At 42.5% G+C, this 25,933-nt stretch overlaps 2 protein-coding genes across 3 annotated transcripts in view; both read right to left on the reverse strand.

Moving 5' to 3' along the window:
* Positions 1 to 8,016, reverse strand: part of si:dkey-28b4.8 (sarcoplasmic/endoplasmic reticulum calcium ATPase 2) — a 40,674-nt gene extending 32,658 nt beyond the window's left edge. The window contains exons 1-6 of the mRNA XM_056585202.1: positions 7,655 to 8,016; positions 6,178 to 6,300; positions 5,197 to 5,214; positions 2,327 to 2,409; positions 1,826 to 1,930; positions 1,446 to 1,584 (exon numbers count right to left, since the gene is read on the reverse strand). Of these exons, the coding sequence (XP_056441177.1) occupies positions 1,446 to 1,584; positions 1,826 to 1,930; positions 2,327 to 2,409; positions 5,197 to 5,214; positions 6,178 to 6,295 (463 nt within the window). The 5' untranslated portion in view covers positions 6,296 to 6,300; positions 7,655 to 8,016. The remainder of the gene's footprint in view (positions 1 to 1,445; positions 1,585 to 1,825; positions 1,931 to 2,326; positions 2,410 to 5,196; positions 5,215 to 6,177; positions 6,301 to 7,654) is intronic.
* Positions 8,017 to 8,607: 591 nt separating this feature from the next.
* pold4 (DNA polymerase delta 4, accessory subunit) overlaps positions 8,608 to 25,933 on the reverse strand; it is a 56,105-nt gene continuing 38,779 nt past the window's right edge. Inside the window, exons 1-5 of one of the 2 annotated variants that reach the window (XM_056585208.1) lie at positions 16,501 to 16,575; positions 14,690 to 14,801; positions 12,680 to 12,763; positions 9,784 to 9,895; positions 8,609 to 8,849 (exon numbers count right to left, since the gene is read on the reverse strand). In XM_056585208.1, coding sequence (XP_056441183.1) covers positions 8,825 to 8,849; positions 9,784 to 9,895; positions 12,680 to 12,763; positions 14,690 to 14,789 — 321 coding nt within the window. In that variant the 5' untranslated portion in view covers positions 14,790 to 14,801; positions 16,501 to 16,575 and the 3' untranslated portion in view covers positions 8,609 to 8,824. Of the gene's footprint in view, positions 8,850 to 9,783; positions 9,896 to 12,679; positions 12,764 to 14,689; positions 14,802 to 16,500; positions 16,576 to 25,933 lie in introns of those variants that run through there. The other variant, XM_056585210.1, reaches the window with a different exon arrangement.

The following is a 25,933-nucleotide window of genomic DNA, read 5'->3' on the forward strand; positions in this document are numbered from 1 at the left end:
CTACTGGTTTTCATATGCTACTGATTAATTCATACATAAATGCAAACTTCTTTCTTTTTTTTCCTCGGACATGTGGGCCGTTTACATTTTATTATACCGCCCATGCGTGCGTGCAATCGGCCAATGTCCGGCTAAAGCCGGCTAACGTGAACACTGGATGCGCGAGAGCTAACCAGGCTAGCTAGGTTGGAGTTTAGGGTTGTCTTCTAGTGCTAGATCCAAATGTGGATTAGCTAGTTAGCTAGCTCCAGTAGCTACCGCAGGATAACAACAAACAGAAGCTTGCTCTGGGTCACGAGCTTTGAGTACGTGCACGAAGAGGTCATGCGCGGGGAGAGGGGGAGTGCAGTAGGACCGTTTGATTGACGTACTTACTGTCCAATGCCACTCGGTGGTTCTGGAAATCATTGGCGGGAGTTTTTCGAGCCCTGCCCGTTCCACAGAAATTGACTTGTTTAATTTACAGGTCAGTACTTCTAACTCAGTGGCTGCAAGTGGGTTATGATAAAGATTTCAAGTAGTTTTGCAAAAATGGCCAAAGAAGAGAATTACGTACCCAACCATTAACTCTGTCATATTTGTTTTTCTTCCGTTTTGACTACAAATGTTTAATTTCCCCAGAATTGCAAAGATTTTTCAGGTATATGCTTTGTAGAAAGCCCTTAAATCACTTGAGAAATGTGTGCTTTGAGTTTTCTGGATGTTGTGTGCTTATCAATAGATGATTTGACCATGTGAATGAGGCTGCAGTTCAGGTTTATAAGTGGAACATCTTTCCTTAAATGATATGTTATATTTATATATCTTCCATTAGTGTGTTCTTGACTTTTAATTTTGCTCGGACCCCGTTAATCACCGCTTGCGGTTATATTTATAATTATTTTTGTGATTGAATGGAATAGGTCTGAAATGTTTAATATTTACACACGACTCAACAGAAAGAACACCAATTTTGCGTTCAGCTTATCAGCCACACATCCATGCAGTTAATTGTTGGCTGGTTTACTCCTGGTTTTTCAATTTAGATTCAACCTGAAACAAATACTCTCACCATGCATACACTCATGGTTCATTCAATAATAGCGGGCAGGTGGCAAGGCCATTTGTAATCCATAACACTCCTAAATCTTAACTAAGGTCCTTGAAGTGAGACTTAAAGTATTGTTAATGTCGATGAATTCTATAAAAATAAAAAAAAACATCCAGAAATATTGGATCTAAATAATAACTTGGAACAACGTCATCGCCATCCACTTATTGCTGGGTTCAGGTGTCAGCAACATGGTCAAATCACTCAATTTATAGAAAGAAACTAAATAGTAACCCAGGATGATTATCAGGGCAACCGATTTTGTCCTCACAAAAACTAGAAATTCATCAGCATTGATAGAAGCTGTACAATAGATTGGTAAATCTAGAACAGCTGAATGTTAAGTGGAGTTTACCAGCTACTTCAACGATCTCCCCCGGGACGATGTCTCTAGCCCTGATCCTCTGCACGCTCTTCTTGTCCTGCCGGTACACCTTGCCCATCTCCGGCTCGTACTCCTTCAGCGCCTCGATGGCGTTCTCTGCATTACGCTCCTGGAGAACAAACACACATAGGTTGGTAAACTACAGCGCTCTTAAGGGTTTGCTCTGCCCCCATGTATCAGGTGGATCTCTGACCCCACACCACTATGCAGCAGGGGAATTATCCAATGAGGCACATTACAAGCGTCACCATCAATCAATTACTCAATCCTATTTCCTTGTTTCGGTTTTTTCGAGAGGGTCTTTCAGACGCGCACACGCACACACACACACACACACACACACACCTTACCTGCCATACTCCTACGATGGCGTTGGCAATAAGGATGAGGAGGATGACAAATGGCTCCACGAAAGCTGTGATTGTCCCCTGTCCTTCCTCAAACCAAGCCAGAGTCTGAGAAACAACCATGGTGGAGTTACTTTGAGATGAAAACCCATGCAATGCAAACCATTGCACTTATGTCTGTTTCTGTGGCTTGTTTGTCATTCTTCGTATATTTAAGCAACCCTTTAGGAGATCATTTACCTACAAAATGCTGCTACACCCCTACTACTGTATTCCTACAGGAAAGAGCACTCATACTTTACAGGTGATGCACATATTACATTTTGCACTTGAATAAACCCACTGAATAGATTTACAATGATCACAAATCAGCAGGTAACCCTGTAGTAAAACAAATTCAGTTCTAAGAATGCTTTGAATTATGAATTTGAATTATACACTTCTGCATTATCTTTATAACATTTCATGATCTAGATTTTGTATGAGGTGTCTGTGTTTACTTACAAAGGAAATACATGCGGCCAGCAGCAATATTCTGACCAACAGATCCTCAAACTGTTCCAGGATCAGCTCCCAGAGAGATTTACCTGGAACCAGAGGGGCAGAATCAGGAATGCAGGAAAGAAGGAAAGAGGGCCCACACAGAGGTCTACCTGAACCCTAGGGTCCGAGACAGACGACTGCACGGGCTAGGGTCCACACTTTATTACACTCATTTTACATCCGGTCCGGGTCAGGTCCCATTCTATGACTGTGAGGCCCGGTCGGTTTATCAATCATCATGTGTAAACCCGAGTGAATCTGAGCAGACCTGGGACCAGCAGGGATCGGCACCGATTCCTAGAGGAACGCATGGAAGTGCTGAGTAACTGGGTTTGTCGGGTCCATAAAATGCCTTAGTAATCCCTCTACTCTCAGACATTCTCTGGGTAGGGTCTGCAACATCTCAGACAGACCTGTCGGTATATACATTATGTGTGACTAGACAACTTTTCATTTTCTTTTTACATCAAAGCACGATCAAACTTTTGGCATCAAAATTATAGGACTGTCTCCAAAAGTATGGCCTACATCCACCTGTGTCCTCGTCTGAACACCAGACGAATCTCCTGAGCTAATTTCAATTGCTCTACAGATGAGGTCTGTCTCCCCTCCCATACTAAATGTTCCTGCCCAGTGCGAGATAGGTCGAACAACCGCAACCGTTAATCTAATATGAGGCGGGATAAATACGAAGACGGTGCAGAGGAACACTCTAGAGGCATACCAACAACAACCAAGATGGCTGCCTCTGATGTAGAAAGGGCTGTTGATTACGCTATTGAGGCATTACTAAACAAACAACAAAGTATATTGTCATTAAAAGAAGAACAAACAACTTCACTAAAAGCTTTTGTTTCGTGAAAAGATGTCTTTGCTGCAAGCATGTTGTCTGTTAAAGGAGACGTATTATACCACCAATATGAGTGTGATTAGCCTTACAAGCCGTTTCGAAAATCTGCCCCATATGACATCACTAGTGGGCGTGTCCACCTAGATCTGTGCTGGGCCCCGTTTCCCGATAACGATGGATCCACGCTCGTACGATCATTCTCACGATGGATCTTGCGATCCATCGTCAATTTCTTTGGAGCGTTTCCCGAAACTCCTCTTAACGTGAACGCGCATTCGCTGCACTCACGACGTCGTAGGATTGTAACTGTCTACTGACACGGTGCTGAAATGGGCTCCGTAGGAGGGGGAGACGCAGGAATGTCGCAGGAAAATTGTGTTAAAAAGGGTTAAAATAAATCCCCATCAAGGACAACAGCAGAGTAGCCTCCGAAAAAAATAGACTGCAATTAGATGAATGCTATAGCAAGACATTAAAACACAATTGATTAGGCTTAAACCGACATATATCAGTCCTAATCCTGAATGCACTGTGCGTTTCACGGCATTTTCCCCCCTGAAATAATTCCATATGACAAAAAATTAAAAATTGCTTGTGTGACAACTACATTTATCTTAATGGGCTGATTTCTGAAACATGCTTTGCGCAGCAAAGAGAGCCGACTTAATCTGATTCCGCATAAGGGTTTCCTTGATTGATAATTTGATTGGCTATAAAAGCCCCTCCGGAAATAGGGTAAGGTATGTATTGATGAGGAATACAACGAAGCCCACCGTCTGGCCCGGTGCATCGTTGAGCGCACGATCGGGAGGTGGAAGTTGCGCTATATTAGATGCCTTCACAAGTCAGGCGGAGGGCTCCAGTTTTCGCCGGCCAAGTCATGCGCCGTGATATGTGTGACGGCTATGTTGCACAACATTGCAGCTAAGGCTGGGGTGGCATTGCTTGAACCGGAGGACGCTGAGGACGATGACGACGAGGAAGATCGGTGTGAGGACGGCCTCCCTCATAACTACGCGGCTGGTTTTCATGCGCGTCGAAGAGTGATTGAGACTTTTTTTTAACCCCCTCCACCCTCCCACATGTCACTAAACATTCCCGTCAACGTGACCAATCCCCACCATATCCCAGCCTTTTGCCTGCTCCTTTGCTTGTTTTTTATAATTTATTTTATTTCTTTATTTTAATTTTTTTTAATTTAATTTAATTTTTTACATTATTTTATGCTACGTTTTATGAGTAGCCTATGTCAGTCTGCACAAATCCCCCCACTTTCTCTCACACATTTTGAGTGCCCTGCCTGCGCAAACATTTTCTGGACTGTCCCGTTTTATTTTGGCCATTTTAACATCTTTATTAATAAATAAATTAATAATCTTTATTAATTACCAAACTAAGAACATAAAGGCGCAATGCGTTTTAATAAAACGCATCCAATAGACGGAATGTCCGATGGTGTCGCCACTGAGGCTATAGCTGACGATGCTCTTAGCGTCCTACGAGCACCCCTGGAGTACTCGTTAGCTACGAGCGTTTTCAAGACGTTCGTTCCCCACGATGCTTTCGGGAAACGCGGTGAAAACTCTACGATGCCCTTACGACGCACTTCACGATCCACTTAGGCTAACGATGCTTTCGGGAAACGGGGCCCTGGATAGATGAGCAACGTTTACTTCGGTCCACTGGGTAGGCTGGTAGAGTGATCAGATATAGGTGGACACGCCCACTAGTGATGTCATATGGGGCAGATTTTTGAAACGGCATGCAAGGCTAATCATACTCACAGCAGGTGGTATAATATGTCCCCTTTAACAATGATTGCTGGTTTAAGACCAGCTCTGCACAACCCGTTTAGTCGCTCTGATTGGTTGCAGGCCTAGAGGCAATCTGCTCCGCACCCGTAGGGGATATCCCTTCGAAATCGAAATGAACAAAACGATCCAGACTAATTACGTTTTGTGAAAAAAAGAAACCATCCTACCTTCTTCCGCAGGCAACTCTGGAAGAGAAAGAAGAAAGGGATATATGTATGAAACAATAAGACAGTAGTCATAGCTGCTTCATACACAAGCAGTTGCATTTATGTCACCAGATATTTGGTCAGAAATACTACAATGTAACGTAAATTGTATGGATAATAAATTATCCTTGCATACTAGGGCCCGACCGATATTGATTTTTGAGTGCCGATGCCGATGCCGATTATTTTCAGAGAAAAATTACGATTACGATTTAATCGGCCGATTAAAAAAAGAAAAGAAAAAAAAGTTGTTGATACCTTAAATATACTTTAAACACTTTTGACGAATATGTGAATTGAATGCAGAACCTTTGAGTGTTTTAGAATACATTTACAGTCAAAAATGAGTGTAATGTAAAATGTAAAATAAATAACTAACTCCCAATGTGCTGCGCTCGTGAGCAGTGACTAACACGTGCGTGCTGAGCAGTATGGTCTCACCGTTAGAGTCTACAGTATAACAAATTAACATGGCCTGGGACCTAAAGAAAAACAGGCACAACATGCTCAAACAACGCGTCTTGTGTACATTGGTGAGGTGAGCGCGCAGCTGCCTGAGCGAGCGTGCTTTCATGTTGTACGGTAAAATTCAATCTCCTCTTTTTTACTCCAGCTAAAGTTGTTAGTTAGCAAGGCGAGTAGGAGCGCAATCTGCAGGATACTAAGCGCAATAACATTTAAAAAAAAAAAAAAAAAAAAAAAAAAAAAATCGGTTGTAATCGGCGTCTTTTTGGCCGATGCCGATTATTTTCAAAAAGGCTATAATCGGCCGATTAAATCGGCAGGCCGATAAATCGGTCGGGCCCTATTGCATACCAATGAACCCTAACCCTCTTAAGCATAACATGTATGTAACACCACTAACCTAGGCCTACTCATTCAGCCTGAGGTGTGACACTGATGTGTGGATCATTATGAAACACAATAGTGAGAGACGCCTACCATTGGGCCCCCATCTGTCCCGACTCTTCCTCAGCTGCTCACAGCTCAGGCCGGTTGATTCATTGACACTGAAGAAGCCCAGAGACTCCTCCACCGTCTTGGTGTGACCGTTGTCCATTATTACTAGCAGCGGAAGAGGGAGGTGGGAGAGAGAGAAAGACAGAGAGACAGCGACAGAGAGAGTGAGAGTGATGGGCAGGGTGGGTAATGGGTCAGTGGATGTAATGAGAGAAGAGGAGGGCAGATAATGATGGGGAGAAGATAAGGAATAGAGGAGGGAGACAGGGACAGAATTAGAGAATAACAATGAAGCTATGGAAAAGCAATTAGGCTAAGTAGACAAAGGCACAAATTTAAAATTTTAAGTTCACAATCTGCAAATCAAATTTGAATCCATGACTAGAAACAAAACAAAATAGCTTGCCTTTGCACCTGTTAAATAGAAATCGCAGACGATTACCACACATACTGGCTTGGGAAACTAAGCGACTGGATAGCCAGGCAACTAAACCAGGCTAAACGCAGAGCCAAACATGCCCCTGAGAGATGAACTGGCAGTTAGGTAACGTTATGTGGGGGGGAACAATGTTCCCGATCATAATATCAATGTCTATTTAAGGCTAAGCTATGTGTGAATATCTGGCCTCCGCAGATTTAACATCCCTGTCACCGTTGATCAGGGCCTTCCTGCCCATTCAGCGTGCAGGGCGACAGAGGCCAGGACACGAGTCTGGGAGGCTGACTAGTGGTCCACAGCGGCCAGGAGGCTGACTAGTGGTTCACAGAGGCCAGGACGCTGACTAGTGGTCCACAGAGGTCAGGACGCTGACTAGTGTTCCACAGAGGCCAGGACGCTGACTAGTGGTCCACAGAGGCCAGGATGCTGACTAGTGGTCCACAGGGGCCAGGATGCTGACTAGTGGTCCACAGGGGCCAGGACGCTGACTAGTGGTCCACAGAGGCCGGGACGCTAGCCTGAGTGGCTGATTAGTGGTTCACAGCTGGAACCTGAGCGGTTTCATTAGCGGTCGGGGTACCGGAGGGAATGGATGGACTGGATGGACTTGGATCCGTCGCTCGGTCCAACTACAGCGCCATGCAGACGCGACATGAGCACATACTGTATAAACCCTGGACGGGATACAATAAACGAGCCCGTGTTAAAGAGCCCAACCAGCAGGGCAGGTCTGGTCCATCCTGGTCAGGAAACAGTAGCGTATGGCAACCATCAGACAGATGATGGAGACGCGAAGCCCGATGAAGGCCCAATGCAACACACCGAGTGACACTGGACGGTGATAACGTTGGAGAGATCTCAACACACAATGGGAACACGGCTGGCCTCACGCTTAAGGTTAGCCTCGTCCTTTACGGGAACGTTTAGCACACATATGATCATTTAATATATAACCATATAATATAAATATATATATATATATACATTAGAGCAGGCGGTCAGCCCGTCTGGGTTTCTTACCGATGCAGTGAGTCCGCGTCCGTCCAGAGAACTATCGATCCCGCTTTATAAATCACACTGATCAGAGTACCATGGGGGTCTGCGTTAAATAAGGACTATCGTTTCATCCTCTCATCCTTCACATCTAAAGGTCGATGTTGTCATAGAAACTGCATCCGATTCTCAGATGAGTAGAAATGTCTCCGGTTAAAATGTAAAGGCTGTAGACAGGCAAAAGTCCTCGCGTGTACTACAGGTTTAGGAGCGCAATTAACCGCAGTCCTTAGAAAATATTCCTTCTGGAAAATAGAAAAGATACCGCTGGATAGTGTTAATAGGCCACAGAATGGAGGCGATTAACGGTGTTCGGCTTGCCTTGACGAGTTCAGGGAAGCTGAACCAATGAGACATCTCGGAAAAGGATTGACGGCAGTGCTAGGCGAATCAAATTGGAGGATTTTCCATAATCCCACCTGCTAGGAGTTGGCTGCCAACGGTTCCGCCTCTAGGAATGACTCTTCACCAATCGCTAAAATTTCGGATATAACTAAGAACAAATCAGCGCCTCGTCCTGAATGAGTGGCAGCGCAGCAATCGAATAAAGAGACGTTATTGAGGGAGTTTATGCCGGGTGGTATTCCGACGTTATCAGGACAATATTTATGTTTTCCAGACGTCATGGCTCTGACGCCCTATGACACTCTACTGTCGTTTGCACTATATATATATATATATTTAAAATAAAGAAAAAGCGTAATGGTTTACTTATATACTGTATAGAAGCCACCTACATTCAAAATTAAAATTGTCTTACCAGATTGCAGAACATTTTACCCTGGTAACAGACGTCCAATAGTGGACAGTTCCATCCGGAGGAAAGGTAATTTGGATGCATGAGATGCAGACTAGTGTAAGAGACGCGAGTACGATAATATGTTGAAAATTAATATGCGTGTGTAGTGCAAGGAGGGTGAGGCATTGAGTGACAAGACTGGCATTATAGTGTTTGTTATTTATTTGTTGTCATTATGTCACCACCACCAGAGTTGAAGCAGGTCTAAACAGTCTGTTGGTTTAAAGTCAAGGCAGGTGGAAGAACAGTAACAAAACAGAAACAAAACCAATGAACAAATATAAAAATTCACAGATTTAAATCAACTATGGGCATTCTTCTTGTTCTTCTTCCATCTCTCACAAGGGATAGTCACTCCATAAGCTGAAAGACAAAGACGGATGTCAGACAAAGTCTCACTATTGTAGCTGTTTGCTACAATAGTTCCCCAGGTGAACAGGTGACAGGTGATGCCATCATAACTGGGGTATAACAAGCCTTTTACGAGAATGGATGAGTCGATTATCTATAGTACATAAGATTATATTATTTAGAGATGCAGGAGAAATCTTTAATTCTGTGATTGCTGTTGAGTGTTGTTGAAGGGTAAGCAAGTACCATCACATTTTGGGCTGAGATCTAGGAATGAGGGGGGGGGGGGTGGTCTTAGCCTCATGTTTACCACCCATGGTAACTTTGAAAAAGAAAATGTAAGGGGCTATGACCCCTAAATCTTTTTTCTCTGTATATGTCTGATATGATTTTCAACATAGTGGTATATGCCATTTAGTCACGGTTTAAAAGTAAGATGTGATTTAGAGAAAGCAGGAGAAATATCCTTTGTTTTTTGCCGGTCTGCGTAGTCCAGTTTATGAACGCTGAAACCTCACATCCTAACTAGTATACGCTTTGAAGTCTCAGAAGACACAGCGGCAACGGAGGTGAGATGTGTGTGGAGCTCCGTCTTGGCAGCAGTTAGGGCTGATGACCGTGTCCGAGAGAGGGTTAAGCTTCTCGGACACCGATAGTATAACATGAAATATTTTTCCTATGAATATTTATAATTAAATACAGGGGTAAAGGTGCAATGATTTTTGTCCTTTTTATTTACATTTGACCCAAAGTCAAAGCTTTTTAAGAAAATGAATAAAATAAATGATATTGGTGTGACCGTGGAGTGTGACACACCGTCCTAGACGTTGTCTAGCACACGGCTAAAGATAGCATCGTCAGCAAGCGTCTGGTGTACGTTTATACTATCAGTCTGCTCCTCCTGAGACTGGGGGTCCCTGTGTGTATGCGTGTGGGCCCTGCTCACCTCCGGTTGAACTGGGGATCTTTGTTTGTACGCAGCAGTAGCTCCCTGATCTCCTGGGGGGGGTTCAGCCCGTGGACCTGCGCCCGCTCCCATCTCTGGAGCCTGCTGATACCTGGGGGAGGACATACGCTGGGGATTGGGCTCTTAGACTGTTGATACGGGCTGTCTACATACATATACATAGATGATTTACAGTATATATATATATATAGATAGATAGATAGATAGATAGATAGATAGATAGATAGATAGATAGATAGATAGATAGATAGATAGATAGATAGATAGATAGATAGATAGATAGATAGATAGATAGATAGATAGATAGATAGATAGATATAGATAGATATCGATTTAGATAGATAGATATAGATAGATATCGATTTAGATAGATAGATGTTATGTATAAACTTAGCGCAAAAAATTAGGAAATTTGTGTTGGTTGATTATTTCTCTGATATAAAAATGCTTTTTGGCAATAAATCTTATACCGTTGGAAAGCCTGTATATTTCCCTTTCAAATGGTGCCCCATTTGTAAGGAACATGCACTTGTGGGATGAGCAGCAGAGCTGAGTATGTGGGTTGCGCCCACGCTCTAAATTAAATGTATTATTATTATTATTATTATTGTCTCATTGGCAGGCCAAATTCTCTGGGCGGGCAACGCAGAGAAGGGGAGGTAACATGTCCCCGTATGACGACATATGGGGGAAAAGCAGAGCAGGATACCTAGTGCTCGTTTTACACCCAACGCCATTTCTAGCTACTGGGGGGCCATAGGCAGGCTAGGGGAACTCATATTAATGTTATAAAACCTCATAAAGTAAATTTTTCAAAAAAAAGAAAATCTATATTTTTTTGTTTAAGTTTATAGTTCTGCATTGCGGTCCATTTTCTGCACCTTGGCCAGCGGCCGTGACACTCAGCATGTCATTCCCTGACACTTTCTGTAAACAGTGACTTGTTTCTGCCTAAAACATCTTCATAAAGGAACACAAGTCACAAAATATATAAATATTATGTTAATAATCAAAATATTGCAATATATGCTTGAAAAGGGGAAACATTTTGTTACATGGAGCTTAATGCTTTTGATAGTTTGTGTCCATGCGTGCATGCACATGCACCACTTGGCATGGGTATTGGCAGCATTGACAATTGACAAATAAATGTCCCAACAAATACTCAAAAGAAACCTACGCCCTTAGATGAAAGTGCACTTAGACTTATGATTTGATCGATAACGTGAGGGTTAGGGGAAGGAGGGCAGAAAATGCCAAAAAAAAGCCAAAACAAAGATAAGGCCTGCCAAAGCACATAGCCATGATTTGAATCACAGTCTGTGATTTAATGAAGTTAGTGTATTCCTCGTCCACGCATGTCTAACAATATATAACTACAGGCTATACAAATAAAGCCTGTACTGAATTTAATGATTAATACTGATTAATAATCTGTCTTGATAAATTAAATATTCCCAAAAAATGTAATCTCCTGTGCAAAACCCTGGATGATGAAGTAATATCAAGTGCAGATGAATGATGTTAATGTATTTATGGACGCCTTTTCTAGCTACTGGGGGACCATAGACAGGCTAGGGGAATTCATATTAATGTTATAAAACCTCATGAAGTCAATTTTTATGCTATGGGACCTTTAAATGTAAAGCAATGCCATCACAGTGCAAAAATCTTTGCAATTATACATCTATAATATTTTTTAATTACGTATATATTGTGGTGGCCCAGCCGCTGAGCAGTGCCCCACATGGCCACGTGGTGGCCACAAAGGCAGGCAAAGGCAGCCAAGGGGTGTGGTGCTGGATGGGAGGTACTACTCAGCTTACCCTGCACAGGTGTGCTGAGTTAGCCCTGCAATCAGAGGGCCTTTTTAACTCCACCAGAACAGGCTGAAGACAGACTGGCTGGAGGAGCGTGTGGAGACCAAAGACACGTTAGGCCAGTCTCGTGGTAAGAGGCCTGTGGCCAACCCTCTTGATCACTCCAAACCTAATTAATGAAGTTACGTTCAAGTGGACCGAAGAGCTGTTTTGTCAGTGTGTGAATTGTGTCGTGCTGAAACCCGAGAGAAGGCCTGCAGCTGAAGAGGAACCCCAACGACTCCAAGAGGAAACCCAAGCCGAGCTAGGGCGAAGAGGTCAGTGGCAGGGACCACAGACCCCACTAACCTTGGTCTATCTTGCTCTCTCTCTCTCTCTGGCCCCACCCCAGGAAGAGCCAGAAAGGGCACCCTGACGACAGCCGCCAACCGGGTGAAGATTTGAGTTGCCTTTTGCCCCCTCCCTTTTCCCCCTGCACCTTTTTTTTTTTTTATAAATAAATGACATAAGTTGATTTCACCGCAACCCCGCTTCTGCCTGTTCTATTCTAATTGGTGATCCCACTGTTGTACCTCAGAGACCAGGTGCCCAAAATATAACAACATTTTCAAATGTCAATTGTAAATGTACAAATGTGTAAATTGTAAAATATCTGTGTGTAATTGATGGATGAGAGGGTGCTGTGGTATTATATTTTGGCATTAACATTATTTTCTACTTTTCTACTGCTGAGTAGTAAATAAAACAAATAAAGGGTTTTTTGAGTCTCACTGGGCCCCCAACTGCAGACTGTAAGCACTCGATATAAGCCCCATGGCGTATATATAATTTCCTGTATATTGCCTGGTAGCAAAAGGGACCCTTGCCATAATGGATGGGTGGTTATCTTTGGTTACTAATTTGGGGGTGAATGTTGAAGGAGCCATGTTGAAGCATTGCTTGATAAATGACACATTTCAAATATGAAACATGACAAAGTTGAAGGCATTTTCCCACACCATCGTATTTCCTGTTCGGTCCAGATCATAGTACAGTAACCGTGCTACATGCTTTACCTGTACATGGCCCATACTTCCAGTCCAGATCAAACTGCTTCAGTTCCTGCAGCTCCAATTCTTGCTCTGTTATGGTCTCAGTCTCTGAGTGAAGAAAAAACAACTATATTAAAGATACGGACAAGAGGTATATCCATCTTTTCATGAACATCTCAAAAAACGTTTCAATATACAACTCGAAGTGAAATAAGTCAGTCATGAGAGAACGCAGACATTTTACCATGTGATTATACTGCCCTGGCTTGACTTGGTTTGACAGAAGCACAGCATGGCTGCTGGTATTTGTAATAGTAGTACTTAGCGTTCTGTAGCATTTTACCCTAGCTACCTTTGTTGTATACGGAGAATGGGTTAACCTAACAATTGTTAGTGCTTGGTACTATGAACATCCTTACTTTACCGACAGTGATACATTGTTTCTCTTTCTTCTGACAAATGTACTTATTGTAAATCGCTTTGGATAAAAGCATCTGCTAAATGCCCTAAATGTAATTGTAAATGTATTTGTATCACCATCACAACACTGATGACCGTTGTCTTGAGTCTATGACAAAACAACACACAGACTCATTGTAGCCTACATTGTTTTATGTTATAGTATTCCGATGAAATTTGATTGATTGTTTAAGAGACATTTAATATATTTGGGTTGTGTTAGACAGACACACACAAAATTATATCCGCGCAGATAAATTCAGTTTGACCATCCAAATTCCAGCTGTTTGCCTCATAATCTCAATAGCTCAGAAAACTATTAACATTATAACATATTTAACACTGTAACATATTTCAGATATGTTTTGTTAAGCGAGTGCCAAACGATAACCTTGATATAAGGAAAAAAAAGCATTAGCATCAATTTCAGCTATCTAATAGTGTGACATACTGCCCAATGTCCATTCTTTAGACTAAGACTAATCAAAGCAATCTGCCCTTTTCATCAAGTTATTATTTTGTTATGCAAGAATATATTACGCCAATCTAAAATCACAGCGGTGCACTTCTATATTAACCTTCATCCCCCTTTTTAATTAGGCTTATATGGTTACAGATCTGGGAAGTAGTAAATACAAACAACGGTCTACTTTTACTAGCTACATCTGGACACAAATATCTTTACTTTCTACTCCTTAGAAATACCAAGCATTTTATTTGCATCATTAGGTACCTTCCTAACATCAAGACAGATATCAACCTAAATGCACGTAACAAGATGAAAAGTGCTGCATATCGGGCAAAGATACATAAATAAGACGTGAGGATCAGGCTCTGAAATTAGATTTATTTTAGAGCCTGTACTTTTCCACTTATACTTAAGAAAGAAGTTGAATCAGATGCTGAATTGACATTAAAAATGACTGACTTTGATCTTTGTTCATGGAGCCACAGCCACAGCCATGCCAAGTCAAGCCGCTCAACGCCAAGCCCGTGCTCGGCCCAGGACCCTCCCTTCTCTTTTCTCTTGCCCTTGCCCTTGCCCGTGCCCTCTCCCTGGCCCTTGCCCGTAAATTGCATTCTTCTCTCCCGTTTTTTTGGACTTCCTATTGGACATTTTCCCGGTCATTGCGACCACTAGTTTTCTGTTCCCCTGGACTTTAGTGCCCCAGTGCCTAGCCAAGCTCCTTAGTTTTCCCCACTGTTGCCTGCGCTCGTTGGAGCCTGTTGCCTACGACCCATGTTTAAAATATGAACAGGGCCCGGGTATTTAAAAGAAAATCTATATTTTTTTGCTCAAGTATATAGTCCTGCATTGCCGTCCATTTTCTGCACCTTGGCCAGCGGCCGTGACACGCAGCATGTCATTCCCTGACACTTTCTGTAAACAGTGACTTGTTTCTGCCTAAAACATCTGCTTAAAGGAACAAAGGTCAATTGATTTGATTGACCATTATTTCCTGATGCTTAATGCACTTCTTGATAACCATTAATTAAATCTTCATTAACCAGTCAACTTGACCCCACTCGTGTTAAGGTCGACTAGTATACAAACTAAATGTTGTCAGATGGTACCATTCTGTGGTTGGGACGGGGGTCTCTTTTCCCTCTTGACATGTCGTCGTTTCTTGACCACCTTGAAGGAGTCTGTGATCAGGCGGCGCTTCGTTGTCATGGTTATGAGGACCTGAAAGAGGGATAAGGTGGGTTCAGGAAGGTACGGACACGTTCATATCTATCTCTATGTATCTCTATATATCTATCTCCTCTAGAATGGAGCACAACTCTATGAACAATGTAATGTTGTTCACAAACAAAGACCTCAAAGACATTCATATTGTTAATTAGGTGAACCGTTAAAAACGCCTCCCAAAAGAATACAAATGAAGATAAGGACTTCTTTCTGCAGACCTGTAAGTAGACTAACATGCATTGATAACAGTCACAGAAAATATATTTACAAAGACGTTGCTGTCAGCAACATTGAACACATTGAGATATCAGGCTCATGTCATTTTAGTTACACTCTACTAGCAGAGCTGGCCTATATTTTTTTCTTTATGCATAAATTCTTATTTTTTTTACATTTATTTAATAAATTACTTTATAAATTATTTATAATAATTTATGCAACCAGCAGGTTCTAACGAGAAAAGGCAGGAGAGAGGTGTAGCAGGTCTTACAATGGTTTAGTCGTTATAACAGTGTAGTAGACTACGTTTTGAGCTCTTAAACCGTAATGTGCTTTTGATGAGTCAAATGAATGGCATTATACAGAGAAGCTACATTTGTAATGTATTTTTAAGAAGACTGGTGCAGGTCCACATGCTAGGAGTGACGCAGAAGATAAGTGACCGTAGCAGCGACAGTGAGATTGTCAATGCAGTTCAGTGTACAAGTGAAGACGGGGTTATTGTTTGGGACAAAGCCTGACCGACCTGATCCAAATAGGATCCTGCATTTTCAATAATGTCGTCCCTGTATTTAAAAATACAAGCAATATCCATGGCATATGGTCAATTAAGAAGAGCTCATCGGAAAAGATGTTGAGTCGTCTCGATCATTTAGCAAAACATTGCAGGTGCAGTTTGTCTGTGTTTCAGAATAGGCACTCAATCATTCTTTCGGCCGCTGACACTGTACCAGCCAGATTCTGGGCTAAGCTCTGAATGCTTTAAAAATAGTGGCACAGATGATAAATATTATGCTAATAATCAAAATATTGCAATATATGATTGAAAAGGGGAAACATTTTGTAACATGGAGCTTAATGTTTTTGATAGTTTGTGTCCATGCGTGCATGCACATGCACCACTTGGCATGGGTATTGGCAGCATTGACAATTGACAAATAAATGTCCCCACAAATAGTCAAAAGAAACCTACACCCTTAGATGAAAGTGCACTTAGACTTATGATTTGATCGATTACGTGAGGGTTAGGGAAAGGAGGGCAGAAAATGTCTGTTCACCCAAAAAAAAGCCAAAACAAAGATAAGGCCTGCCAAAGCACATAGCCATGATTTGAATCACAGTGATTTAATGAAGTTAGTGTATTCCTCGTCCACGCATGTCTAACAATATATAACTACAGGCTATACAAATAAAGCCTGTACTGAATTTATTGATTAATACCGATTAATAATCTGACTTGATAAATTAAATATTCCCCAAAAATGTAATCTCCTCTCTCTGCAAAACCCTGGATGATGAAGTAATATCAAGTGCGGATGAATGATGTTAATGTATTTATGGAAGCGTCTTATGGAGTCTCGATCAAAGCACAGAGCCGTTTATCATTCATCATTGGCCTGTTAACACGAACAGAAGCTTTTAATGGAAACAAAGATGGCTTTGATGTGATATAGTTAAATTGTATTAAACTCACGATCTCTCTGTTTCATCAAAACAAAACCCACATTAAGAGGGGCGTTTATATTTTCTTCTTCGTGTGACGTAGTTGTTTAAGGTATGTATGTTTCACAGTGCCCTCTGTCGGTCGGTGTACGTCTCACACAGCCCTCTGTCGGTCAGTAATGTATGTGTCACGCCCTCTGTCGGTCAGTATACGGAACGTCATCCAAGATTATCTGGATTCATTCCTCGGGTCGAACAGAAAGAATAACTTTCAATGTAGGGATTTATTATTGATACACCATATGATTATTACAAAAAGTAGGATATTACTCAGAGCGCGACTGATTTCAAGTCCTAGGCCATTGTTCTTACATTGAGAGACACATTGCCTAGCAATCTCAATGTATATTCTCCTCTCAAGACAGACCAAATAAAAACAAATAGAATGTAAAACTAGAAATCTAAACAAAAAACAAAAAATAATGGGGTTTATGTTATGTGTGTGTTTTAACTTTTAACTCTGCCTCTATATTCTATTTTAATACTAAAATGCCTTTTTCTATTTTACCCATTTCTTTGCATATGTTTTTCTTTTACTTATCTATTATTTTATTGTATGACAATGTTTATATGTGAAGCACTTTGAGTCTGCCTTGTGTATGAAAAGTGCTATATAAATAAAGTTGCCTTGCCTTGTGTGTGTGTGTGTGTGTGTGTGTGTGTGTGTGTGTGTGTGTGTGTGTGTGTGTGTGTGTGTGTGTGTGTGTGTGTGTGTGTGTGTGTGTGTGTGTGTGTGTGTGTGTGTGTGTGTGTATGAGAGGAGGGATGAGGAGGGCTGTCAATCAAATACAGTGGAATCCGCTTATTGTGGTCACGTTTGTCCAGAGCCAATTTGAACACTATAAGCGGATGATTACTAAAACCGAATTTACCGTTATTTCACTTATTTTTTATGCAGAATATAATTTGTATGGTTTTTCAATGAGAACAATGAAATGAAACGGATAGCTTCCACATTTACTGAATTTTATTACAGTATCATGCAAGTTTAATTACATATACCTGTACTGCGCTGTGCGCAGGTAACTTATTACAATACAGTAGTGCTGTGCGTCGGCTCTGCTGTGCCGCCGGTGCGTTTTTTTTTTTTAACAAGTCTGAAAATAAAGTTTGAAACAAAATGCTTAGGCCTAATCACAGCACAGTACGTCGCAGTGCGCGGACATAACTCTGATAGCCTACAGTAGGCCTAGTAACTTATTCTGTGCGTCGGCTCTGCTGTGCCGCCGGTGCATTTTTTTAAACATGTCTTCAAACAAACAAACAACAAAGTTTGAAACTGTTTCATAGAACAACAACATAGAAGATAACTGCATAGGCTACAGAAAATTAAAGCTAGCCTAACTCTGCTTCTATGTTGCAGATCTGCTGCGCCGCATTAAGAAATCACTAAACATATTTATCCATGGTTCCCTGGATCAGAGTGTTGTCCAACACCGAGTTCACTTCTTTTTCAAAACGATGTAAAAGGTCAAAGTTTTTGAAACCAACATGCAGGAGACCAGTCTTTAAAATGCAAACTGCATTCCTCATCTCAGCTCTGGAAGGGACAACAGTCTCCTCTTCTTCATCCTCACCCTCCTCCTTCTCCTCGCTGCGCGCACCACTGGTACCCGCACCAAAGCGCTCTTGTACCTCCGAGATGATGTCCTCATCCGTCACAATCTCTGACACCGGAGTGCTGTCATCACTTTCGATCCACTGCTCAAACTCGTCAGTGCTGATCTCAGCAGGTGGATCAACAGGTGTCGGTTCCTCCTCTGGTGACATGACTAGACCCCCTTTCCTCCAGCAATTCCTGATTGTGGAAGCCTCCACATCAGCCCAGGCGTCCCGCAGCATCAGAATCGCGTCAAGGAGGCTGATTTTCTTTGCGATGTCTGCAGCAGCTGCTCTGTTCCCCTCATCAATTTGGCGCAGTACAGAGCGGGCCATCTCTTTGCGAAAGTAAGCTTGGCTGTTCTGATGATGCCTTGGTCACAGGGCTGGAGAATTGAGGTCGTGTTCTTCGGCAGAAACTCGAGTCGGATGTTTCTCAGTGTTGTTTTCAAGTTATGGGCTGAGCAGTTGTCCACAAGCAGAAGGATACTCTTCCTCTCTTGGCCCAGTTTGCGATCCAAGTCCTTTAACCACTCCATAAAGAGAGCCCCGGTCATCCAAGCATTAGCATTGGCTGCGTAACGAACAGGCAGTGTACGTACGTGTTTGAAGCAGCGGGGGCTCTGACTTTTTCCGATGACAAAAAGTTCCTTCTTTCTCCCGCGGCAGAGCAGGCGAACATAGCCGTAATCCTTTCTTTTGATTTTTCCCCCCCTCTTTTATTGTCGGATTTGAATGTCAGGGTGCCGTCAGGTAGAGCCCGAAAATAAATCCCGGTTTCATCAGCATTCCAGATGCTTCCTCACTGTACTCCTGTCTCATCCTGACCCACTGTTGCTCGAGCCACTCGTCGCGTGACACAGTGTCAGCCTCAGCAGCCTCTCCGTGCAGCTTCTTAAACACAATGTTCTCCCTCTTTTTAAATCGCTCAAACCAGCCGCTAGAAACTTTGAAACTCTCCTCTCCGAGACTTGTTGCTAATGACTCAGCCTTCTCCCTGACCAAGGGTCCGCTCAGCGGAGCGGTGCGAGACCGGGCATAATCAATCCACTTCACCAGGGCAGCCTCAACCGCAGGTGCTTTGCCCGGGCGCCGTCGTTTTCGGTCTCCGTCGTTAGCCTTCATGACTTTCTCTCGTTGCTTAATTAGACTCCACAAGGTAGCCTGATGAATGCCAAGCTTCGCCGCAGCATCTCGTTGGCTAATTTTTGGCAACTTATCATATGCCTCGAGGAGATTACGTTTTTCATTCATAGAAAATGATTTCCTTTTTCCAGCCATGATTCGCAAGCTAGTTCTAGCTGCCTGGTCGTCAACTCTTTACGTTAGCTAGCTAGGCAGAAGCAGACGTCCAGAAGGGAATCATGGTAAAAAATAACAATAACTACACGTAATAATAATAATAATACATTTTAATAATTTTAAAATTATTTTTGCACATGTTTACATTCATAAAATGGCCAAAAATGAACATTATAAGCGGATTTCTTGATTACTATAAACGAATTATTTAAACAGCATTTGTATAGAAATGATTCGGTCCCAAGCCTTTTGAACACTATAAGCGGTTGATTACTATATCCGTGACCACTATAAGCGGATTCCACTGTATCGCTCTTCAGAAATGGTCAATCACAGGAGAGCCCGCCATGCCTTGGTTCCCTCCCCCATAGTGCCAAAATTAAATTCGAGCGAGAGATTAGAACATCATTCACGAGAGGCTGATTACTAGTATGGAGGCAGTTTCCTGCTATAATTCAAACCTGAAAAAAAAAGTTTCAAATGCTTGGAAGTCTGGGTTTGAAAACTCAACACCTTGTAAAAAAGATTTTGCAACACTGAAAAAAAAGATTATAACCTGAAAAAAATTCAAACAAAAATTCAAACATCTGTAAACATGATTTTGTGTTCTATTTTATAGCCCGAATACTTAGTACATACTATTTCTGTTCAGTGTCTACTACTTTACCGTACCTGACTGTGTAGTACGGTCTACTACAGCTATGCGTAGAACGCCTCTGAACGCTTCCGAACACCGCCGAAACGGCCAAATTTAGGCCCCGTTCACACAAAGCCGATTTCATGGCGAAACCGCAAAGGTCTTGTACGGTTCGGCCTTCCGTCCACACGAAGCCGGCGAATCCGCTGACCGAAACCGCAAACTTCTGAAACCACCCTCGGAGGTGGTTTCAAATCTACCCCGTTTCGTTTTGGATTCGTGTGGACGCCTGAAACCGACTGAAACCGTAAACCATGACGTCATCGCCCCTCCCCTCGACCCTCTAGCCAATGACTGTTAAGCCCGCGGAGTCTCACCCTTTATGCGCATGCTCGCCTCTTCTTCTTATTTATTTTCCTTCTGGATTGCTGTAGCAGAAGCAGCGCCCCTTATGGGCCTGGAATGTGTACTACAGCGTTTCTACAGATCTATCCGGTTTCGCTTGACTCCGTCTTTACGGAGATACCCCGAAACCGGATAGATCGAAACCGTAACTGTTTCGGCTTCGTGTGGACGGGGCCTTAGTTAACAGAGTTGCCCAGTTGGTGACGTATGGTGACTCATTGTTTACTAGTGATGCGCATGACCATAGGCGTCGATTACGGGGGGGACGGGGGGGGACATGTCCCCCCCACTATTTGAAATATGAATTTTGTCCCCACCAGTTTAAAAATGTGCAAACCAATTGCGACTGAAAAAATCCCCACATACTCGACCTAAAATCATGCGATAGGCACGCTCGAAGACATCATTTATTAGATAGGCCTACCTCGCTGACGCTTATAGTTTGCCTCCCTCGCTCTGGTAACGTCCGAACGCTCCGAATACTGATTTAAGCTTTGAATGCTAATTTTCCGAACGAGCATTCGAATATTCGAATAATTCGGGCCAGCCTTTTCAACACCTGACAATACACTGTAGAGCATAATGTAATGCAGCGTTGAAAGGATGAATAGCTTACATAAGGGTACCCAGCACTTTTCAAACCACACTCAAGCTTATGGTTATTGTCCCCACCACTTCTAAAAACAAACTGACGCCCTTGCGCATGACCATGTCGGACCTCAACGCAAAAGTTTTGAACGGTGAGAAAGTTTGACTCACCATATATCTTCCTGATCGTTTTCCCGCAGATATTCCAAACATCTGTCAAGGTGTTGCTGGTATGCACGAATGACATGTCTTGCAGCTTCAATGATCCCCGACAATCAGTCAGAACCTATGCCAATCAGAGGGTGGCGGTAATCCTCTTGGTGTGATATATACCGCTGACGAAGAATAACTTCTAGATTCCGAGCGGAGTCAGAGAGAATGTCTAATATGAAGAGAATGGGCACTTGCTGGTTGGTTCCGGTTTTCTGGACTGGTTGCAGTAATAATCTCTGACCATGCGGGGCGCTCGTAGGCGAGTCCAGAATGAATGGGAGCCAACGGGGTTTTATCCTCAGAATCCACTTTTCTCACGATGTCATTTTTTGTCAAGTAATTTGAAAGTTGCTATCAAAAGGTGGGGCTAAGATAATAAACTCAGCTGAATATTGCATTTTTTAAGGTCACGTATCTGTTCTAAAAAGGCGTTAAAAACATGCGATGACGTCACACATTGTCATACTGTCAGAGGTACTGCTTTACGGCAGTTTCTAAAGCACTTCCCTTTTCCCGCAACGATAACACCAGCTGTTGGAGGTAAGGCTTTTTTTTGCAGAGTTTTAGTGAGCTAATGTAAAAAAAAAGAAATGCGTGAATGTTTTACATATGTATGTTACTTACAGAGAGTGTTTTTTCTAATCCTCACTAGTGCCGATGATAACGTTTTTTTTTAGTAACGATTATGAGCCATTTCTTTCTCCTAAAATAGAAACCTGAATTAGAATCATAATTTTAAGACTGCATCAATTTAGTTTACATCAGTAAACAATCTGCTAGAGAGCAGTGTTCTGTTGTACTCCTCCTCATGCCTCTTCCTTTCTTGATCTCTACAGTTGGACCTTGATGTTGTGACAACGGACAAGTCTTCTTCCTCTGTCCTTTTCCCCTGCCTCTGTTCAGTATGTTCAGTGTTGTTAAATCATTTCTCTTTTTTTTATTAGTTACTATTAGTTACTGTTCTTATTGTGTTCTTGTTAGTGTGATGTTTGAATAAACTTGCCTGTTGCAATGTTGGTATAATGTTTGTATAATTACTGTTATACAACTGTTACTGTTTCAATGTGACCCAGACCATATTTCTCATTTAACAAACATGTGTAGCTTATAATGTGTTGCAGGGCAGAGCAATTATATTCAATGGCTTAAAACAAACCCATCTGTAAAGATCAGTGAATGCATAGAAATCAATGACAAGTGGTGTAGATGGTTTTCCCTCTGTGCAAGGTCATTAGCCCAAGTCCTACAAAAAAATAACGACTGTAATAGCAGATGTTGAAGTTGTTAAATCGTTAACTAACAATTTGTATGGAACAATCGGTTAAGGTAAGTTAAGTGCTTGAGTCTCGACACTAGAGAATGTCTAGCGCACAACTTGAATAAGCAATATGCGATATTACCTGGGCTCCAGCGCAACTTTCCTTACCAGGTGAAGCCTCTGGTAGCCTAGGACCATTCATACAGGAGCAAGCAAGAACGTTACCTTTTTCTGTCCTTGGGAAACGAAAAGACGGACAATCCGTTTCCACTGTTAGTGCAGTTTATGATTGCACATTTACGAGGCATTTCTTTTTTAAACTATCTTTATTTTCGAAAAATAGACAATGATAGATGAAATGATATTGAGCGGGACATTGACTGTATTATTTAAGGTGGTCATACCGTACCTACCATGTATATAACACATTGAACATTGAACACAAGAAATGGAAGAAATTCCATTTATGCCCATGTACTTTCACCATACATACTATCTAAAAAATAAAAGGGCCTGCAGGAAAATATAAATACAGTACGCAAAAATTGAGTTCGACGGAAAGTCGAAGTTAACACGTTTCTGATTGCAGTTCAGCTTCAGATGCCGTCAAGAGGGGTCTCTGGTCGTAATTAGTCGCAAGTCCGTCCCTGACCAATCAGCATTCATTAGCAGAATGCTAGCGTGTATGGCCAACAACGGCCCAAACTGTAAGAAATCGAAAGGACATAAGTACTCATTCATTTGACTTTTGAACCATAATCTATATTGAACTTGCGGAATCTACAATAAAATTTGCGATATTTCACCGACAAGCAGGTGAAAGAGGCATAATTAGCCGTCTAGCCCCATATACCGCGTTTCCACTGCAGGTTGCAGAACGGATCGGATCGCAAAGGTGCGGTTGGGAGGGGGCGGTATAGCCCAGCTCAGTTCCGAGGTCGCGTTTCCACTGCCGACAGTACCCTTGGTGGTAGGCCGGATGTCGATCGCCGCGGCAGCTACGTAAACATCGTAAACAACGTCTTCCTCCCCAAGAATGCAGACGAACGTCTCCACCTCTTTGTTCGCCCAATCAAGCTTTTTACGCGACACGTTAATTGTAAAGAATAATACCTCAAGGCTACTGTTTGTTTGTTTTTATCCCCGCGTCGCCCGGAAGTGACGATTATGTCGACCAATCAACGGAGGGGGGGTGTAGCTAGAATTTCACGGGACCCTTTCAGGCGTCTGGTCTCGTTTGCGGTACCCCAACGGAGGAGTCCCGAGAACGGGGCCCGAACGGGTACGGCAAAGTCCGGGTCACGCCCACTTTTGGCGGTGGAAACGCGACCCGACCCGCACCTTTGCGATCCGATCCGTTCCGCACCCTGCAGTGGAAACGCGCCAATAGACTCCCATTCAATCTGGACTCGCCCGCGATCACCCCCAGTGGATGTCTCATGGAACTACAACCAAGATCGGTACAAAGGGGCGTATAGGAAGTGCCCAGGCTCTGGCGGAGTGCACATGAACGGTCGCTGTCGGAAATACGCGTAAACGTGCGCGTCATCACTGACGAGCCGTCTTGTTATCACCGGTAGCCGTTTCTCAATTCGCGTACTTGTGCGTGCTCGTGTGCTCGTGGACTCGTGAAACGTCATCAATCGTTGCCCGAGCACTGTTCCTATTCGAAGTACCCATCAAGCGAGTACTGTCGTAAAACCCGGAAGTGTTCTTGATGCGTGCTCGATCTCGCCGTTTCACAGTACGATGGCGGACAATATGGAGAAGACGCACAACTGTAAGCTATCTATAAGCTATTAATTGTAAGCTATTATATTATTATATTGTTTCACGAATATCGGTATTTATTATTTGTAACGTTTTTATTAGGCTATCATTGAATTCTCCAACCTGTCAAATCAAGTCATATATTTGTAGCTTAAGTTACTCTGAACTTATATATATATTTATATAATATATTTAAGCAATTCCTTTTATACAACGGTTACTATTATGGCGAAACGAAAGTCATAGACACACTACATTTAAAAAGAAACCAAGAAAGTCAAAATAGCCGTTTAATTAAAGAATACAAAAAAGTAGTCCCTCCTGGCTGCCCCTATGCATCGACGGTCGCTATGCAACACACTTCAGCGTCCCTCCGAGAGAAGGCTCCGATAGAGCGGTTCGCCGGCAATTTATCCTATGGAGCAGTTCACTCGCCGTGTGCCTAAGCTTTCGTTAGTCTCTCCATCGCCTTGCTCACTCCCGGAGTAACAACATTTACACGCTCTCCATCATCCAACATATGTTTTACTTTGTAACTGTTTCTACTTCCAGGAACGGAGTTAGGGCTGAACGATTTCAGGAAAAGATTGCATTGCGATTTTTCTGGCAGATATTGCGATTTCGATTTTCTTCACGATTTTCTTCAAATCAAGCTTCAGTGCAATATTCATTATGTACAGTAATATTAACAAACATGACATCATACCATTAAAACATTACATGCCATTACTCTAATGTAAGAATGAAAACTAAAGTTAAGAATTTATTTTAAATGTATTTATTAAGAAACATAAATGTAAACTAAAGTCCTTGACCAATTGCAGTTGTTACAAATGAACTAAAAGAGCCATCTTTGACTGTCTTAACTTAGAAAAGTACTACTACTTTTTAAGACAGTCAAAGATGGCTCTTTTAGTTAATTCGTGCATTAGAGTATAACAACAAAGAGAGAGACGTCAGAGAACCCAACGCAGTCTATTCATAATATTGTATTGACCACGGAAGAGGCAGTGAATGAAGTATTGAATAGACAGAGATTTATTAGATAGGCCTACCTAATAAACCGTTGGAACACACAAGACCGGAAACATCGCAACTCCGGTAAACAAACCCCGAGAAGCCCAATCCCTATGAGAGCTCCCCGCGCTACGGCCGTCCGGCGGTGCACAGAGCTTTTGCCCGTGATATTATATATACAAATATTATATTACGATACTATTATATAGAGCTCCGGGAGTCGCAAACGGCAACATTCACTTTCACCTCCATGCTGCAGTTCACCCCGGACTGAACTGCACTGAGTTTGACGGTTGAACGCTGATTGGCTGTTACGTTACACATGTGACTCAGTGGCCACGCTGTTGAACGCATGTTAACCATTGCAACGCCGGTAAACAAACGCCGGTAAAGAAACCCCTCGAAGAGAGCTCGCAGCCCTACGGCCATCCGGAGGCTCACTCAGCTTTTGGCCATGATATTATCTATAAAATTATATTATATTAATTCGCCCGATTCGCGTCTCTACGTTGACGCGTGAACGCACAGTAAAACCGAAAAAACCGTGTCTTTGGCGATCCCGAGATCGTGTTGTCTGAAATCGCGATTTCGATCAGAAAACGATAAATCGTTCAG

The sequence above is a fragment of the Gadus chalcogrammus genome, chromosome 3 (genome assembly GCF_026213295.1).
Source record: "Gadus chalcogrammus isolate NIFS_2021 chromosome 3, NIFS_Gcha_1.0, whole genome shotgun sequence".
Lineage (NCBI taxonomy): Eukaryota > Metazoa > Chordata > Actinopteri > Gadiformes > Gadidae > Gadus > Gadus chalcogrammus.